The sequence below is a fragment of the Gymnoscopelus braueri genome, assembly GCF_963280865.1.
Source record: "Gymnoscopelus braueri genome assembly, chromosome: 22".
In the NCBI taxonomy this organism is placed as follows: domain Eukaryota; kingdom Metazoa; phylum Chordata; class Actinopteri; order Myctophiformes; family Myctophidae; genus Gymnoscopelus; species Gymnoscopelus braueri.
This window is the reverse complement of record NC_137624.1, coordinates 31,743,396-31,763,128: the sequence shown is the minus strand read 5'-3', so window position 1 is coordinate 31,763,128 and position 19,733 is coordinate 31,743,396. Positions and strand designations below refer to the sequence as shown.

Sequence of the window (19,733 nt, the reverse complement as noted above, 5' to 3'; positions counted from 1 at the left end):
GATTGTGCAGTTGCACACATTTTACTCCCAAACAAGATATCTCAAACATAACTGTCTGGATTGCCATGGAATGTGATTTCTTTTCTCTAGCACAGAATAGGCTAGGGGCTGTTAACGTGGCTTTTAGACTCTTTGAATGGAAACGGTTGTGTGAAGAAAAGAAAACAATAGAATTTCCATAAAGAACATGCCATACCTTTAAAATAAATAATGATGGTATTGCTGATGTTGGACTGTTGTTGGTCATCCTTGCGTCGACCTCTACACTTGTATTCACCACTGCTGTAGTTCTCAGAAGGCTGCATTACATATTCATGTTCTTTGCTGTAAATCTTGATTTTGTTATTGTACTTCCACCATTCATATTCCCAGACAGAGTCACGTCCTTTCTGTATCGTACACTTCAGAACAAGAGTCTCTCCAAAGAAAAAGTCAGGCCATGGGTGTATGCTGAGAACAGGCACAGGTTCTGTAGAAGTCACACACACACACACACACACACACACACACACACACACACACACACACACACACACACACACACACACACACACACACACACACACACACACACACACACACACACACACACACACACAACCTTTTCAGATGGTGTGACCCCCCCCCCCAAAATAACCATATTTGAACTGGCGACCCCCCACCCTGACAAGTACTTGGAATTGTAAAAGTTGAGGCATTACATTTAGTTTGACTCGGTTCCACAGATAAATATTGTGAAAATAGCAGATCTACAAACTCACAACGCCTCGAGGCGTAATGGTCTTTTTTATTTTCTTTCTTTCTTTCTTTTCTTTTAGCTATTAAAAAGTCCTTAAATTGTCATCTAGGGGCCCCCCAAAAAAATCATGTTGGGGACCCCTGGGGGTCCTGACCCACAGGTTGAGAACCACTGTAAAATAACTCACCAGAGACAGTGATAGAATGTGAGTTGCTGTATTGTGTGTAGTATGGAGGGTATTTTCTCCCTCCCCGACACCAGTAGCTTTCACTCTCTGAGACACTGGAGGGCTGGAAGCTGTAGCGTGAGACACCGTAATATGAGTTGTCTGTCACCATCACTGGCTCAGAGTTTGTGTTGTCTCTGTACCAGTAGATCTTCCATGAATCTGTACTGTCTTCCACAGTACAGGTGAGGGTCACACTGTTTGACGTCAGTACATTTGTTTGGTCTGATTTCAGCGTAGCCTTTGGTTTATCTGTTATTTATGACAGAGAAATAAAATAGAACTGTGTTATAACTGTTGAACCGGGAACCTCAGTATATTTCACAGTGATATATCACACCAATAAATAAAAAGTTAGGGGTTTACACTCTAAAGGAGTTCGCACGCACGCACGCACGCACGCACGCAATAATTACTGCCTGATAACAATCAACTTCGCCAATCTCACAGCTAATGGATAGACTTGAGGGAAAACCTACAAAAAGACTATGGAGTAGTCTACATTATTTTTGGCTGCCATCAGGCTAATGAACAAGCAGTATGCCTACATACTACCTACAGTATGACAATGCTTTTTACACTTGAGCCATGTATGCTGCTATATTGACCTTTGCATGTAGTTTAGTTTTAATATAGATTTTTTTGTTGTTTGGCTTAGTTTTTAACTGGATCACATTGAGTCAATTCCATGTGCCTTTTACTTTGTGATTGGTATCGCTGACAATAAAGTTGAACCTTGAACTACTGAGGAAATGTCCTGAGAGGTCAAACGTCACATTGCTAGAAAATAAAACAATTCAGTGATGTGATGATCAACATATTTTATCTTGAGAAATTATTGTCAAATGCATTTAGTGTGTCCTGAAAAAAAATCCTGATAGATCATAGGTCACATCAATAGCAAATAAATCATGTTTTATCATCAGTAAAAACCCATTTAGGTCGTTTTTGAAAGAACTCTCACCAGCCTTATTTACAACATACCCTTGCAATTCATGTGTGGGGAAAATGAAACATGTGCTGGAAATGCTTTCTATTCTCTTATGTATATGTATATTAATAATGTAACAGATTGTCACAAAGAGTTTAATACAAAACTGACAGAAATAAATGTAGTAATTGAGAGGATTAAGTGCATGACAAGTGAATGTGAAAGTGAAAGAGAATAGATAGAAAATCAATCTTCACCTTGACTGTGTCCGTAGGAGACGAAGTTACTCATCAGCACTGAAAGATATTTAATGAGACAATATCAAGCTTAGCATAAATATATGCATTTTTATTATTCCTACACAGCCCAAACATACTGTAGACAGCTTCAGGAGACTCAAATTAGTTTTTTGCATGTGTGTGTGGTTTGAAGAAATTGTTTAAAGCATTACATAAAGTATGATGACAATGACAAGCTTAGAATGTGAGGACATTAACATAAATTGCTGTTTGAAAATTCAAGCTTTTGTTGTGTTTTATACATATATGTACACATTTATGAACCGTAAATGCACTTTCTGTCAATAAAAACATAAATCAATCAATTTTCTTAAATCCGAAAAAATATGTCTGCAGGTTGCTGGTAGCTACAGAGTATACCCATCATTTGTTAATGTGTAACAAAAAAGAAAATCAAGCAAGCAAGCTTCATGTTTTTACTGTATCCAAACTCAGCATCTTAACTTTAACAGAATGTTGTTTCTTTCATAGAAATGCATGGTTGAAATTGTTGTTGAATAGACCTATAGTAATAATAGTGTTATACTGTGATATATTCACAGAGTAGTTGAATAGACCTACTAGTATTAATAGTGATATACTCACAGAGGAGCACGCAGGGCCACATATGACCCATCCTCTCATGTGATGAACACCTCTGAAATACCTTTCTACTACCATTCACACTGAACTAATAGAACTTACTGCTGCGTGAAACAGATAACTAAGATGGAGGGCGGGGGTTTTCATGCCATGATCTAAGCATATTTTAGTACATTCAGATCTGATCTTCCTTCCTCTTGAGGTTTAGTTGAAGATGTGAGTTCCTTTATTGCAGGTCTAGATTTGTCGTCTTGTGGTCTTGTCGTGGTGGTTCAGAAGTAGAAATAAATATATTGCATTAATCTTTCATGAGGAGACTCAGTGTCACTACATGCATTCACATATTAAAAAGAAAAAGATAGCGCACATTTGTCTTGTTCTATGTCTCTCCATTCCTGCATTATGTACTTTTGACCTTGAAATGTTTTAAACCAATAGTTCACCATGTTGTTGTATGATAAAAATTACAGACCACTATATTCTTTGTAAGTGGGAAAACCTGCAAATTTGGCAGTGTATCAAATACTTGTTCTCCCCGCTCAGTGCACAAGATTCACTTTTTTGTAGTGGTGTCTGTTATTATAACCTATTATGGTGGACTCATCCACGATGTAGCGCTGGGTTTCTCCGACATCCAACAAGACCATTCAATTAATTTATATTTCCCCAGAAGTAGCAGTAGCAGAGATCTCTGATCTGGCAACGCCTACGCCAGACTAAACCGATGGTCACTATCGCAAACCCATATAGTATATCATCATGCATTGAGCTGAAAGACAAAATACAGATGCTTTTCTAGCACGTTTAATTAACTATGACCCAGGTTGTCAGGGCTTTTCAAAGTATGACCCAAACGCATGGGAAGAAAGGCAAAAACTTGACATGGAAGACTTGGTTTATTACTATGGAGCAGTGAATGAATGAGTGGATGCTTTGGGACGCAGCCTCAGGGCATCCAACTGATCATTTCCACAAAGTTTCATGAAAATCAACCCATCCGTTCTTGATTCATTCATCAGTTATTTTGTTCACATGCAGACATAATTTGTATTTTATGACATCAATGGACAGCACAGTGTGATGTCACGGACAGTACAATATTTACATCACTTGATTTAATCCAATGGATCAAACCTCATCTTTCTCGTATTCTTGTCAAGTTTCATGAAAATCCACACACTCGTTTCAAATTGAGTTATGTTGCTGACAGACACACAGATAGTGGTGTAAAGTAACTAGTACATTTTACTCAAGTACTGAGTAAAATTTTGAGGTATTTTTACTTTAATGGAGTATTTCCAATTTTCAGTACTTTCACTTATACTCCACTACATCTCAGAGGCAAATATTGTACTTTTACTCCACTACAATTATTTGACAACTTTAGTTACTAGTTACTTTGTAGATTTTGATTATTATTACAAAACATACATTAACCACTTCAGCCCTATACATACATTTAGGCCATTTGAAAATAGCCAATCTACAAGCTCACAATGCGTCGCGATGCGACGCAATGTGAGCTTGTAGATCTGCTATTTAGTGAAATTTGATGCTTTAAAAAATATATACTGTTCTTTTCTTTCTTGGATTAGTAAACATATTTATCAATTATTTTTCACTTTTGTTAAATAATATTACGAAACTAAACAAAACAGAACATTGTTTTGTTTTGATATTCCTTTGTATTTAAATGAGGTTGGCAAAATAAACTTTGGCTTCAGCCTACACCTTTTCGGACCATTTTAAGGTGCTTTACTGGTGTACTGTAGGCCTACTATACTTGTTTGTCTAAAAAGGACCGAAATAAACTAAACTAAACTAAAAAACTAAAACTAAACACCAATAAGTGGACAATCAACTGGAATGGAGATTTGCCAGGCACCAACACTGGACTCTTTTAAGTCAGCACTGAAGAGACACTTGTTCAATTTACAATTGCAATTTAGGCATTTAGCAGACGCTCTTAATCCAGAGCGATTTACAGTAAGCACAAAGTAATACATCAAATGCATAGAAATAGTAATCTACTAATACATTAATACAGAAGTAAACCAAGGACCTATCATCAGTCTAACTATAGAATATCCACCAAAAAAAACAATAATCTGTACATTGAACGTGGGACGTGTGGAGCGTTTTAGTGAAGGTTCTGACAGGTTCACACAAGATGTTGGCAAATAGTTTCTTCAGTTTTGTTGATGTTAGTGTGGTTGTTATTATTATCATTATTAATCTGTAAAATGACAAGATGATGTTCCAATCCTTTGGAGTGTAAGAATTGTAAGAGTTGAGGCATTAAATTCTGTTTGAAAATAGCCGATCTACAAGCTTGTAGAGCTTCTATTTCAAAATGATTGCTTCTTTTCTCTAGCCAACCATCTTTTATAGTATGGTTTGTTGATTACTTTTGATAATAGTATATATTATCAGTATTATATAGTATAGTATACTATATAATAGTATTTTTTTAGAGGTATTAAAAAAGGTCTTAAGTCCTTAAATTGTCACTTTAGAAATGTGCACATACCCTGTATGCACAGACAGTGAGTTGGTTTGTTTACTGTTGAGTGAGAAAATAACGTTGCACATTAAGCTGATCATCTGGAGACCCAACCCCCCCCCCCCCCACACACACACACACACACACACACACACACACACACACACACACACACACACACACACACACACACACACACACACAGTTTGAGAACCACTGCAATAGAGAGTGAATTAATCTGTTGACTCAAATGCAGCATTATGAATGAAAACACACTTTATAATAAGCTACATTTTTAAACAGTGAGGGCTAGGCTGGCAGAGTCTCACTGACCACAAAAGGGAACAAACAGCCTGCATGTCAAAACCACCTCGGACACTACATTTATTTTGAGTTTGCATGTGCAGTGCACACACACTCACTGACCACAAAAGGGAACAAACAGCCTGCATGTCAAAACCACGTCTGACACTACATTTATTTTGAGTTTGCATGTGCACACACGTGCATGTGTGCGTGTGTGTGTGTGTGTGTGTGTGTGTGTGTGTGTGTGTGTGTGTGTGTGTGTTTATCAAATAATTTGTGTGTAAATGCATTAATTTCTGTAGATGTGCAAGTGTTCATGCGTGCTCTGTGCATTACTACCATATACAAGAAGAGTGAAATTATGCACGGTACGTCATTATCAGACCTAAATGTATCCTTAAACTTCTTGTTTATGCCCAAAATGATTGGACATACAGGCCTACACAGGTTTTATAGCAATTTGAAGCAATTGTAGAAATATGAGACCTTAATTGTCAAATGTTCACGCATGTTCTTTTTTAAGAATAGCCAATTTTACATCGAGTTGACTGACCACTCTTCCTGTTACCAGATACATCAGAGTGGGGAAATGAGGTATAATTAATAATGACCATGAACCACAAAGTGGTGTGAAGTGTCACATCATTGAATGACAGGAAGACCGGCGTCTCTGTACAACCACAGGGTTGGGTGGGTCTCATCACTTTGTGAAAAAAAAAACATCAAACTATTCTTCTTTGCTTCTCTCTACAAATGTATTACTCCACAGTACAGTATGTATTAAAGGACCACTTCATATATATGGTCCTCACTAATGCTCATTATAATATGATGCCATTTCTGTCTACTCACTGCGTGTCTCAGGGGAGGGCTGTGACAATTCAGAACCCTGTCTACCAGTGACATCATCGATGGGGAATCGAAGCAAATAGCTAGAAACTGCAGGCTTTCTATTCCTGGAAAGTTAGCAAGCTATAATAGAAGTTCTCGCATTTATAAAGAAATAAAATAAGAAATCTTGCATGAAATGATCAAACCTGCCTACCGATGGGTAGGTCCCAACAACATTTTGCTGCTTGTACTTGTATAAGTTAGTGACAAAACCTAAAATAAAGCCAAAATTGCACTTCTATGTACAGTATGACGTTGTCGCACACCAAACAACTTGTACAGTAGATCTGCTATTTTTGGCATGTGACATTGACAAAGTTGTACGACTAAGTGTAAATGGGGCCTAAAGCAGAGCGTACACACCACAGAAACAATGAAACATGTACTGTACCTATGGCCGACGGTCAAAAACTACATGACATGCAACTGAGTAAAGTAAACAACTTTTAATAGACAAGTAGTAGAGTACAATGAACAACTACATGTCATGTCAGTTCAAGGTTGCACTTCAAGCACTTTCAAGCTGGCGTCCCTATTTTGGTCATGATGTCATCACAGGTGAAAATTAATTAAAAACAATGTTCCAACATTTTCAAAACATTTCAAAATGTGTCACGTCATGCTCCGAGCATGTAGATCAGCTATTTTCATTATTTTTGAAAATGTGTAAAATTATCAAATTAAGTGATTAATCACTTAAATACTTTTTAAATATATATTTAAATGAAAATCTACTTTTATTCCCCCATTGAAATAGTAGCCATTTCTTTATTTTCTTATTTTCACCCATAATGCCACGTCAAAAACAGGGACACTACATTGAAGGTGTGTTAAGATTTGCAAACGGTTAAGCATGTACTTCAGCATAAATATGGCGCCCCCGTGTGGAGCTCCGAGGGTATAACAATATATCCCATGCTAGTATCAAGTACTATCCTACATACACCCTGCCAGAGAGCAAACACAGTTAACAAAATAGACATACTGTACTGTACACCTGCTACTTCAGTATAAAAACTGGATGTTCAGACTAGGGCTGGGATCCGGAACCCGATCCAATATTGAGGACACAGAATCGGCTCCATCACATTTGGAACCGTTTCCGGAACCAAACGTTTTAATTTCAAGGACCACCATAACTGTAAGGGTCTATTTGGAACCCCCTCAAGTAACCCAGAGGGTCCCTGGACTTCACTTTGAGAACCACTACAATAACATGTATGCAATACTGTATTTTTATGATTGAATTTGTATTTATAAAAAAAATTATAATGGAGGCCAAAATGTAGATTTACTTTTTTTTTTAAATATAGGAATCATTAAAGGGAACAGTTAAAGAATCAGACCGTAAAGAGGGAATTATTAAGGAACCGGAATCGTTAAAATCCTAAATGAGCCCAACCCTAGTTGAGACCATGTTACCTGTTGTCAGACGTAATAAACAACAGGAGAGAGGGAGCTGGATTTGAATCAGTTTGCTGATTTAATTAGCTTTTTTTTAGAGCAACTTTGAGCCAAGATGGCAGAAGGCCACATATATAACAACACAGTGGTTACCTTTTAACCACCAAAACTAGCGATACATATTCCTCTAGCACTCATGACCTTTGTCCAATACAACTTATACAAGCTAACCAATCAACTGAAAAAAAGAAAATAATTTAAAGTCATACCATGTAACTTTTTTCAATGAAACAGTAAAAAGTTCGATGTGTTGTTGATCACTTCTCTCAACAACACTACTTAAGACGCGAACGTCTGCCGGTTTGCACATCATAATCATCTGGGGACCCCCCAAAATCAGTTGTGCACCTGGGGGTCCCGACCCACAGTTTCAGAACCACTGCAATAGAGGGTAAATTCATCTGTTGACTCATTCTATAATGTTTAAGTTATTTGAAAATGCATTGAACAGCATTATGAGTGAAAACACATTATATAATAAGCTACATAGTTAAAAAGTGAGGACTAGGCTGGCAGATTCTCACTGGCCACAAAAGGGCAAAAACAAACAGCATGTCAAAACCACAGTATCTTTAATTTGAGTTTGTGCATGTGCATGTGCATGTGTGTGTTTATGCAAGAATTTGTTTGTAAATGCATTAATTTCTGTAGATGTGCATGCGTGTTCATGCATGCTCTGTGCATTACTACCATACAAGAAGAGTGGGCACTAAGGAAGAGTGGGCACCTCTATGTACATTTTACATTTACAAGTTATGTAAAGTATACATGATGTGAACATGCACGGTACATCATTGTCAGACCTACATTTATCCTTAAACTTCTTGTTTATGCCCAAAATGATTGGACATATTAGGCCTACAGGTTTTGGAGCCATTTGTAGCAATTGTAGAAATATGACTTTAATTGTCGAATGTTCAAGCATGTTCTTATCATGTATACTTTATATTACTTAAAATCATTTTCCAAATATTAGATTTTTTAAAAACATTTTGTAAAGAATAGCCAATTTTACATCGAGTTGACTGCCCACTCTTCCTGTTACCAGATACATCAGAGTGGGGTATAAGGAGGTATAATGAATAATGACCATGGACCACAAAATAGTGTGAAGTTTCACATCATTGCATGACAGGAAGACAGGCGTCACTGTACAACCGCAGTGTCAAACTAGTCTTCTTTGCTTCTCTCTACAGATGGATTATTCCACAGTACAGTACCTGTCTTCATATAAATGGTCCTAACTAATGCTCATTATAATATGGTACCATTTCTCTCTACTCACTGTGTCTAGGGGTGGGCTGCGACGGTTCAGAACCCTGCCTACCAGTGACATCGTCGATGGGGAATCGAAGCAAATAGCTAGAAACTGCAGGCTTTCTATTCCTGGAAATTGTCGCACACCAAACAGCTTGTACAGTAGATCTGCTATTTTTGGCATGTGACAGTGTTGTACGACTAAGTGTAAATGGGGCCTAAAGCAGAGCGCACACACACCACACCAACAATGGAACATGTGCCTATGGCCGACGGTCAGAAACTACATGACATGCAACTGAGTAAAGTAAACGACTTTCAATAGAGTAGTATAGAGTACAATGAACAACTACATGTCATGTCAGTTAAAGGTTGCACTTAAGCACTTTCAAGCTGGCGTCCCTATTTTGATGTCATCACAAGTGAAAATATTTGTTGTTTTTAAATTCCCAATAATAACATTTTTTTAAACACCATTTTTGGGTCAGTATTATTGAACGCCATACTACATTTTGCATTAATTGCAACATTTGGTCTGTCTGTTCTGTGTGCAGCAGCTAGCCCTCATCTCGAAAGAACTCTTTTACAGGTGGCTTTTAGAGACAACATCAGTGTGAAAACATACTCGTTTTATTATCATTATTCTTAAAAGACTTTTCTTAAAACATTTTGTTAAGCAATGTTTCTTCAAAAGAAAAGAAAAATATACTGTAGAAGAAACACTAAAATGATCAAAAACATGTTAAGATGAATGAAAGTAGCTTCCAGACAAACATTAAAAGTTCAATTATGTAAAAGAAAATACTAAACAAAAAAGATATTATTATTTTAAAACTAATATTTCATTAAAATAGGTTAATAAAGTTTACATTACAAGGTTCAAAAAAAGATTTACTCAAGTGCAATTAGCCTACTCATGTAAATGTAATTAATTACTGTCCACCACTGGTGAAGATCCATGTGACTTTATCCACATGCGTATGTCATGTTGGGTTGTCCTATCTCTACATATAAGGAGCAGAAACAAAGTTTCATTAATTGAGTAACATTTTCATTCCATGTCAACAGATCACAGATATCTCTTGCTCACTGGAAATTCCCTCAAGAATCACTTATTCTGGACTCTAATACTACTAATCAGTGATGTAATTTTTGTACAGTGTGGTATGAAAATACTTCAGATCAGTCCACTGAAAATATATTTTGTCAATCTTGTATTTTTAAATGGTTTGTCCAATGTCTTACAAAATGTTATAATTGCTATTGTTGTGACAATGTGATTAATTCCCTTTGACCAACTCTCCTCCTGGTGGTAAACATAATTAAAGTGTTTCAGATAACCAACTTGCTGCCTGGTAATACATTTAATATCTAAATCTTCATGTCAGCCATGCAGTGTTGGTCAGTTAGTGAGGTCATTACAGTAAAAGCAGAAAGAGGCCTCAGTCTCTAATATATAATTTTGAGTTGAAGCTGTAGTTGAACTCTAATGGACATCTTTTCCCCAAATATTGAGAGTGTGATTTTATAAAATAAAAATATAAAAAACATATTCACACGCCTAATAATGTCGTCCAGCTCTCCATGTCACTGTGTTGTTTTCTGTGATCTTAAACATTCAACAAAATTATAATGCATCACTGTTTTACACACCTGACTAGTGACTACTACAGACATAAGATATCATCTTTATCAATATCAATACCTGATTGTAATTGGTGGACACAAAAGCAGCAGCAGTTCCAGGTACTGAGAAAACAAGAGCAGCGTGTACATCACAGCAAAAGATAATACAGTTCAGAACAACCAGTATGGTCAGGTACTGATCACGTGCATACAGTACAGTGTAAAACAGAGCCTATATGGTAGAACAACACTGCTTGTATAGAACGAATAAACCACAAGTTTATACTGATTCCAGAGTTAGACTGTAGGAAACAATTGGATCGATGACGTATTTTAAAAAATGACCCTGTTTGTTTCTTAAAGGTCTGGGGATCAAAATAAAACACACTTTAGACAACTTTTCATTCATGCCTGTGAACGAGGTGGTGACACTGTCACACAGTAAACTAAACTTTTGATTGAATACTTACTTATTAACAGTTTCCAAAAAGTACAGAGGTACGATTATACAATGGTGCTAAAAGGATAACACAAAAAGCCCTAAGGGCTTGTTTCCACTGTGTATCCATGTGTATTGAATTCATCACTGTGCTGAACAGAGAACCTACCCAACCCAATGAATTCAATTTAGTTCATCATTCTGCAAATTAGGATTGGTTCAAAGAGTATAATACTGTACCATTTTCATAGTCATCATCAGAGTGGTTGATTATGCCATAGACGCTTGTGTCACCTAAAGGTAAACAAATAAGCATTTAATGTGGTGTTTATTTTTGTTATTTCAAACATAGTCTCAATTTGGATTCATGTTAGTTCATCATTCTGCTAATTAAGACAAAGTTGCGACACAAAACTAGTTCCAAGAATGGCATTCAAGAATGAAGATTTATTTTTAATTTGAAGTTCTAAATGAATTTAGATTCAAATTAGAGCCAGATGTCCCTGTCAGAAGAATTTGTCAGAAGTGTCCTTAAGCAACATGATTAGCTCAAAGACTGACCATACTGCAGTGGGCAGTACACATCATCAGTAGTCCCACTTTGATTGGTCCCCTGGTCTGCAGGTGAGCCCTGGTTGGTTCCCTGCGGCTGAACAGGTCTGTAAATAAAGATACATCATTAACAGAGAAAAAGTATAAAACAAGATGGAATGTACAGTTGTCATGTTGATGAATAGACAGAAATTAATACTGTACTTACCCAACACTCCATGGATCTGTGTAAAAAAAAGGTTCCACCATAAATATTTGAAAGAAAACACGCAGGCCTCACTGTTTAGACAGTTTCTCCTCCATCACAAAACCTGTGAATGTGGTGGCAACACTTAGCCTGGTTCCAGACCATAGACCCCGCCCACTCGTGAGCTCCATGCAGCTTCAGGCTGATAATCAGGCTAGGCAACACTGTCACACAGTAAACTAAACTGCCCTGTGAACAGAGAACCTAACCCCCCCCCCAAACCCCACTGAGAAGTTAAGGCTGCAGCAAACTCCAACCGACACTGAACTTTGTTAGGTCAATAAGAACAAAATTACGTCAGATATTTAAGCAAATAATTGAAGTGCATAAATACTATACCATTTTCATAGTCATTAGCGTGCCAAATACCAGAGACACTTGTGCTTCCTAAATGTAAACAAAAATAAGCATTAATGTGGCGCAGATATTTGTAATTTAAAAACATGGATTCTATTTAGTTCATCCTCCCAATTAGGACTAAGCAACACAAAACTAACTGACAGACTGTAATATACTTCCAAAAACAAGATGTCTTATTTATTGAATTTTGATTTATTTTTAGTTATACAAGTTTTTAAGTTATACATTAATTTAGATTCAAATTAGAACCAGTTGTCCTTGTCAGAACCAACATGATTGGTTCACAGACTGACCTTGCTGCAGTGGGCAGTGCACATCATCAGGAGCCCCACTTTGATTGGTTCTCTGGTCTGTAGGAGAGAACTGATTGGTTCCCTGAGACTGAACAGGTCTGTAATTAAAATATAATATATTTAGCAGAAAATAAGTATAAAACCAGATGGAATGTACATTACTGTAATACTGTACTTACTTACTTACCCGTCATTACATGGATCACATACAGTATGATCTGTTTGGACAGTATAGGACGTGCATGCTGTGAAATAATGAAATAAAGCATTCATTATATAATATTGCACAAGCATGTAGAATATAGACAAGATATTGCACACGTTGTGCTACACAGGTGTTGTATACAGTATTATTGTTGTGTTTTAAGGTGTTGATCAACACTTAATAGGCTGTGTGTGTGTGTGTGTGTGTGTGTGTGTGTGTGTGTGTGTGTGTGTGTGTGTGTGTGTGTGTGTGTGTGTGTGTGTGTGTGTGTGTGTGTGTGTGTGTGTGTGTGTGTGTGTGTGTGTGTGTGTGTGTGTGTGTGTGTACCTCTGCATTTCTTCCACAGACACAGATGCAGAATCAGCAGAAAGATGGAGACTCCAGCCAACATCAGAGGGTAGAAATAGGGAGACGGGTAATCTGGTTGGCCGTTGTCTTTGGTGGCCGGAGAATCTGAAGCTGAATGAGACACATCTGTAGATTCTTCTTAACCACTTAAACCCTAATACTTGACCAGGTTCCCTACAGGGCTATACACTACTAGTAATTCCCTCTAAACTAAATGTCTTCACTGAAAATAGAAGACAAAATCTACAAGCCCAGAACGTGAACTTGTAGATGTGCTATTTTTGCCGAATGTTTGCCCCAGAATGGTCAATAAGAACAAAATCACGTCAGATATTTAAGCAAATAATTGGATTTGATATTTATAAGTACATAAATACTGACATAGTCACTAGCGTGCCAAAAACCAATGACAATTGTTTCCTAAAGGTAAACAAATAAGCATTAATGTGGTGCGGATATTTGTAATTTCAAACATTGATTCAATTTAGTTCATCATTCTGCAAATTAGGATTGGTTCAAAGAGTATACTGCACCATTTTTATAGTCATCATCAGAGTGGTTGATTATGCCATAGACACTTGTATCGCCTAAAGGTCAACAAATAAGCATTTAATGTGGTTTTTATTTTTGTTATTTCAAACATTCTCAATTTAGTTAAATAATCTGTTAATCAGGACAAAAAAACACAAAATTACACCATGGTGACAAATACATATTAATTTGGCGGTCCTTGACATAAAAATGGTTTGAGAACCACTGGTTTAAACAACCAAAAAACTACACTGAAAATGGCCGATCTACAAGCCACAACGCATCACAACGTGAACTTGTAGATGTGCTATTTTTGTCGAATGTTTGCCCCAGAATAGGGGCGCTAGGGTTCATATGGTGAAACACACATTTGAAGGGCTGCGATTTATTTTCAATTCTGTCTCATGAGTAGGGAGTAAGCATCATTGCAAATCCTAGCTTGCATTGACCGGTCAACTGTCATATCAGACCTAGGGGTTATACAGCACAACCTCTCAGTACTTTTATCAGTCCTCATGAAAAGTGTGTGTATGCGATACAAGGATCTCACCTCTCACATCCATCCAGCTCTCTGGTGACTCTCCAAGGTCAGAGATGTGACACTTGTAGAATCCTTCATCAGACTTGTTGACATTGTGGATGGTCATCTGTCCTGTAGACTCAGTCCTGATGAGGGATCCATCTTTATAGAAATCAGCTGGGAGGTCAGAAGATGATTTACTAGCTATCTTAATTTTCTCCCAGCACCAGCAGTGCAGAGTGACATCACTTCCTTCCATCACAGGAAGTACAGACATTGCCAGGATCACCTCTCCGCCATCTGAACGATGATAAATAACATCAGAATAGCAGAGCATTTGACTGAGGTTACATCACTCTGAACAACACTATCCCAACATGATGAGGTTTGAACATGAAAGACTCAACAGATAACTGAATTATAATACAAAAAAGAAGGTTGATTTATCTGAACGTACCAATCACTGTCATATTAACAGTGTTAGTCTTTCCCCCTGAAGACTCACACCAGTAAAGTCCGCTGTCAAAAGAACGCTGCAAGGATTTGACAAGACATCCTGTGGTGTTCATCTTCCCCCAGTAACGACCACCATCACACTCAGAGGTTTTGTTTTCGATGCTGAGCCTCTTCACTCTCCAGCCAGTAGAGTTAGACTGTCTGTCCTCACAGCTCAGAAAGACAGACTCATATTTAAAGAACTGAGACCTGTCAGGACTGAATCTGAGAGAGGCTGTGGAGCAGAGACAGTTGATTTCATGTACTGTATGTTAAAATCCAAAAATATATAAGAGTTCCGTTGATAATTGCGGATTATTTGAACAGCTGTCTCATAATATCACCACTGTTTTGAACTTCTGCTGAGAGAGAGACCATGGAATTGATCACGAGACAGACAGACAGACAGAAATACAAAGACAGACAGAGTGTCAGTGAGTGCATTACACTAAAGGATAATAGCATGGATTTGGAATAGTTGAATTACAACCTCCCCCTCTTGTTCTCTCTCTCTCTCTCTCTCTCTCTCTCTCTCTCTCTCTCTCTCTCTCTCTCTCTCTCTCTCTCTCTCTCTCTCTCGGATCAAGCTCTGGTGTAATGTCACACAACACAGAAACCGTTGCCTAACTGACTTGCACTGTTTATGCCACACGTCTCGTATGCATGTGATGCACTCATAAACGAACATACTCCATGTTTCTTTTCAATAAATAACTTTAAATCTATGTCGTCGAAGGTGTGGTCTTTCCTAGTGGAGTGTGTATCAACAGGAGGGTTGGAACACATCACGATGGCTTGTCTCACACTATAATGCAATGCATTGAAGTTGTCTCACCATCTGTTTGAGCAGGTCCACAGCAGATGAGGAGATACACCACTGTGTGTGAGAAAGAGAGAGAGATAGAGAGAGAGAGGGAGAGAAAGAAAGATACAGTGAGAGAGATACATACCGTCGTAGATCTTGTCTTATTTAGACTGTTATTCAAAGCTCTAATCTTTGTTCAATATTCAATCATATGATTGTCTTGCAGCAAACAGGTGATCTAGAAGAGCACATCCACAGAGAACAAATGATCCACACACCTTTAATTCCCTGAAATGTGAGTAGATCTAATTCAAAGAGCAATCTACTTGTTTTTGTTTGGTAATCTTTGATTGGAAAGCACTTTGGGTCAACTGCTGTTGTTTTTAAATGTGCTATATAAAGATGAAGACTTGATTTGTGTTTTATGTGTTGCCTTTAATGTGTAACAGAGTAAAAAAAATGTTTTAATGTTCAGTTTTTATGTAAATGTTTGTATATGTGGTTATGTTGTAAGATTTTGTACTGCTGCTACTTGGACAGGGCTCCAGGGAAAGCAAATAATATATATTTACATGTAATATATATTTATATATATAGCAAATAAAAATAAAAAAGCTGAACATTGCTATGCGTGTCTGTTTATAATGCATAAGCATACTTATAATGCATTATAATCTGCTTATAACAATGTATAATTAGTTATAAGAACTCATAAATACTCATAATGCTTTATTACAACAATAATCGTAACACATTATACATTATTTTATAATATGCATGTATTATATTATATTGTAATACATGCTGGACACTCGCAGACTTTATGGGGCTCATATTATTGTAATTAAGTATTATTATTATCAAAATAATGACATTCCTGAAGGTGTAGGCAAGAACTTTGTGTTGTTCTAGCATAAATTGAAAGCTATTTATTTTACTTTAATAATAAGTTTAATTATACTGTATTGTACTATATTACAGTGATTATAATGCATTATATAAAAAACATTATAATGTATTACAAGTATGATAATTAACATCCTCGCCAGTGTTCGTGGAAAGAGCAAATGTTCTCTGATGCTCTGAAGGTTTTATGTAGGCTGAAATAAGATAGAAATAAAGTATACTCACATGATGTATAGGTTGATGCAAAAGTCATGCTGACAAACTGATTTAAACTGACTGAGTGAGTGATAGTTACGTTGTTTGACAAAGACCCTTCTTCTGGTGGGCTGAATGGTCCATTTCCTGTGTGGTATAGACACTCTGCCACACGCGCACACACCACACATGCACACACGCACGCACAACCACACACACACACACACACACACACACACACACACACACACACACACACACACACACACACACACACACACACACACACACACACACAGTGCCCCAAATGACCACATGCACATTCAGAATACTGTTTATTTGACACTTTTTAACGTCGCTCCTGTGTCAGTATATTGTTTATAAAAAACGTATAACAAATTTAAGTCACATGCACAGCCTGGCAGAAGTTGTGTATTTGGGAGCAGATGTGTGCGTGCGTGCATGTGAGTGTGGACATAGCGCACACAGGCAGAGGCAGGTGACCTTCAGAAGTTGAAGTCATCATCTGGCTATGGGAAACTACCTATCCAAGGTTGTCAAGGAAGTCACACTTCAACCACCCTCAACCTCAACACCAGAGCCTCTCAGGGTTGCATGCTTGGCCCTCTGCTTCCTTTACACATATGACTGTGTGTTGCCAGGAATAGCTCCAACACCTTCATCACGTTTGCCACAATGGAGGTGACCAGTGACGAGAAGGCCTACCTGGAGGTGGCATTGTGGTGCAAGGACAGCAGCCTCTTCTAGAACATCAGTAAAACTAAGCAGATCATAGTGGATTTCTGTACGCTGCAGCAGAGGACCGTCCTACACCCTCCTTTTCACCAGTGGAACACCAGTAGGGAGGGTGAGCAGGTTCAAGTATCTCACTGTGTACATCATCACAGAGGTACTTGTCATGGACAATAAACACAGAAACTGTGGTGAGGACGTATTGGCAGCACCTGTACCACCTCAGACAGCTGAAAAAGTCTCACAGAAGGTCCTGAAATCCTTCTACTCCACTGATTCTCAACATCGGGTCTGGAGACCACCAGCGGGTCCAAATGGACTGTAACTCTGAGTGTGCAAATGGAACCAGTGAGGTCACACTTAAGGTACGAGAGCAGGTGCTTGAGCAGCACAAAAATAATTAGGACAAACACTGAACTGTTTGTGATGATGCAAAATGGGAAGCACCTGAGATGCCTCACGGCTCAAGGCTTAGAAAGATGTATATATTTTTTCGTCAGCTGTCATAGCCCTAAATTAGGACAAAAGACACAAACATAGGAACAAAAAATTACAAAATGGAACAGACAAGTGACTCTCATTCTATCTACAGCATATGTCTCCTTTTTGCACATTTGATTGAACACTGCTGCTATTGGATAGATATTGTGTTATATTATATATTAAGATAAGAACCAGAAATAAGCTACTGTACCTGTCTAGGACAAGACCCTAACACATTTTTTATTGCATTATTTACTTACTACTTTTTTCTTATATGGTAGGCTATTTAATTGTTAGCATGTTAGCACAATGTTGTGGCACAAGTCCCATCAAAATTTCACTGCTTGTACTTTGTTAGTGACAAATAAAACCTGGATGGTGTAAAGGTCTTCAGTGACGAAAGCAGGTTGTGTGAAAGCATACAGTACATTATTCTGCTAAAAACCACAAAGTCTACTGCAGTAGAATAGGCTACTGTAAAGCACAGTACAGATAAACAAAGATCAAGATGAAGCTTCCTGTCCTCACACAACCCTAGTTTCCACCAAAACGTGTAACCACATATGAGAACAGAAACTTTCAGCTGCAAATTGTACTTCCATGTATGACGGTGTTGCACACCAAAGAGAGCTAGATCCGTCGTTTTGGAATGCGACAGTTGTACGTTGTAGCCTACTGTTGTATGACTAAGTGTAAATGGGGCCTAAGCAGTAGAGCACAAACACCAGACCAACAATGGATAATGAATGAACATGTGCTTATGGTTGGTGGTCAAAAACTACATGACTACACGACATGCAACTGAGTAAAGTAAACAACTTTTAATAGACAAGTAGTAGAGTACAATGAACAACTACATGTCATGTCAGTTCAAGGTTTGCACTTAAAGCACTTTCAAGCTGGCGTCCCTATTTTTTTCATGATGTCATCACAGGTGAAAATTAAGAGTTCAATTTTTTTTTTAAATGTGTCACGTCACGCTTGTAGATCAGCTATTTTCATCATTTTTGAAAATGTGTTAAATTATCAGATTAATCGATTAATCACTTAAATACTTTTTAAATATATCTATTTAAATGAAAATGTACTAATTTTCTTATTTTTATTTTACATTTTCACCCATAAGGCCATGCCAAAAACAGGGACACTACATTGAAGGTGTGTTAAGATTTGCAAACGGTTAAGCATGTACTTCAGCATAAATATGGCGCCCCCGTGTGGAGCTCCGAGGGTATAACAATATATCCCATGCTAGTATCAAGTACTATCCTACATACACCCTGCCAGAGAGCAAACACAGTTAACAAAATGGACATACTGTACTGTACACCTGCTACTTCAGTATGAAAACTGGATGTTCAGACTAGGGCTGGTATCCGGAACCCGATCCAATATTGAGGACACGGAATCGGCTCCATCACATTTGGAACCGTTTCCGGAACCAAACGTTTTAATTTCAAGGACCACCATAACTCTGAGAGTTCACTCTCAGAGTTACAGACCTGTAAGGGTCTATTTGGAACCCCCTCAAGTAACCCAGAGAGTCCCTGGACTTCACTTTGAGAACAACTACAATAACATGTATGCATTACTGTATGTATGATTGAATTTGTATTTATAAAAAAATTATAATGGAGGCCAAAATTATGTAATTATTTGTTTTAAATATAGGAATCGTTAAAGGGAACCGTTAAAGAATCAGACCGTAGAGAGGGAATCGTTAAGGAACCGGAATCGTTAAAATCCTAAATGAGTCCAACCCCAGTTGAGACCATGT

General features: G+C 37.6%; 3 protein-coding genes across 3 annotated transcripts in view; 1 reads left to right on the top strand and 2 right to left on the bottom strand.

Moving 5' to 3' along the window:
- Positions 1-19,733, top strand: part of cetn3 (centrin 3) — a 180,732-nt gene that overhangs the window by 63,744 nt on the left and 97,255 nt on the right. The gene's annotated exons all lie outside the window — the stretch shown is intronic.
- LOC308078597 (Fc receptor-like protein 5) overlaps positions 1-19,733 on the bottom strand; it is a 65,143-nt gene that overhangs the window by 10,572 nt on the left and 34,838 nt on the right. The window lies entirely within an intron of this gene.
- Positions 12,918-16,821, bottom strand: LOC308078225 (uncharacterized protein; the record flags this gene model as incomplete). The annotated part of the gene is made up of 7 exons (XM_080419346.1): positions 16,751-16,821; positions 15,650-15,691; positions 14,777-15,049; positions 14,350-14,619; positions 13,802-13,855; positions 13,271-13,379; positions 12,918-12,933 (listed from the first exon to the last, which is right to left on the bottom strand). The coding sequence occupies exons 1-7, from the start codon at positions 16,776-16,778 to the stop codon at positions 12,918-12,920; spliced, it is 792 nt and encodes a 263-aa protein (XP_080275472.1). The 5' UTR covers positions 16,779-16,821.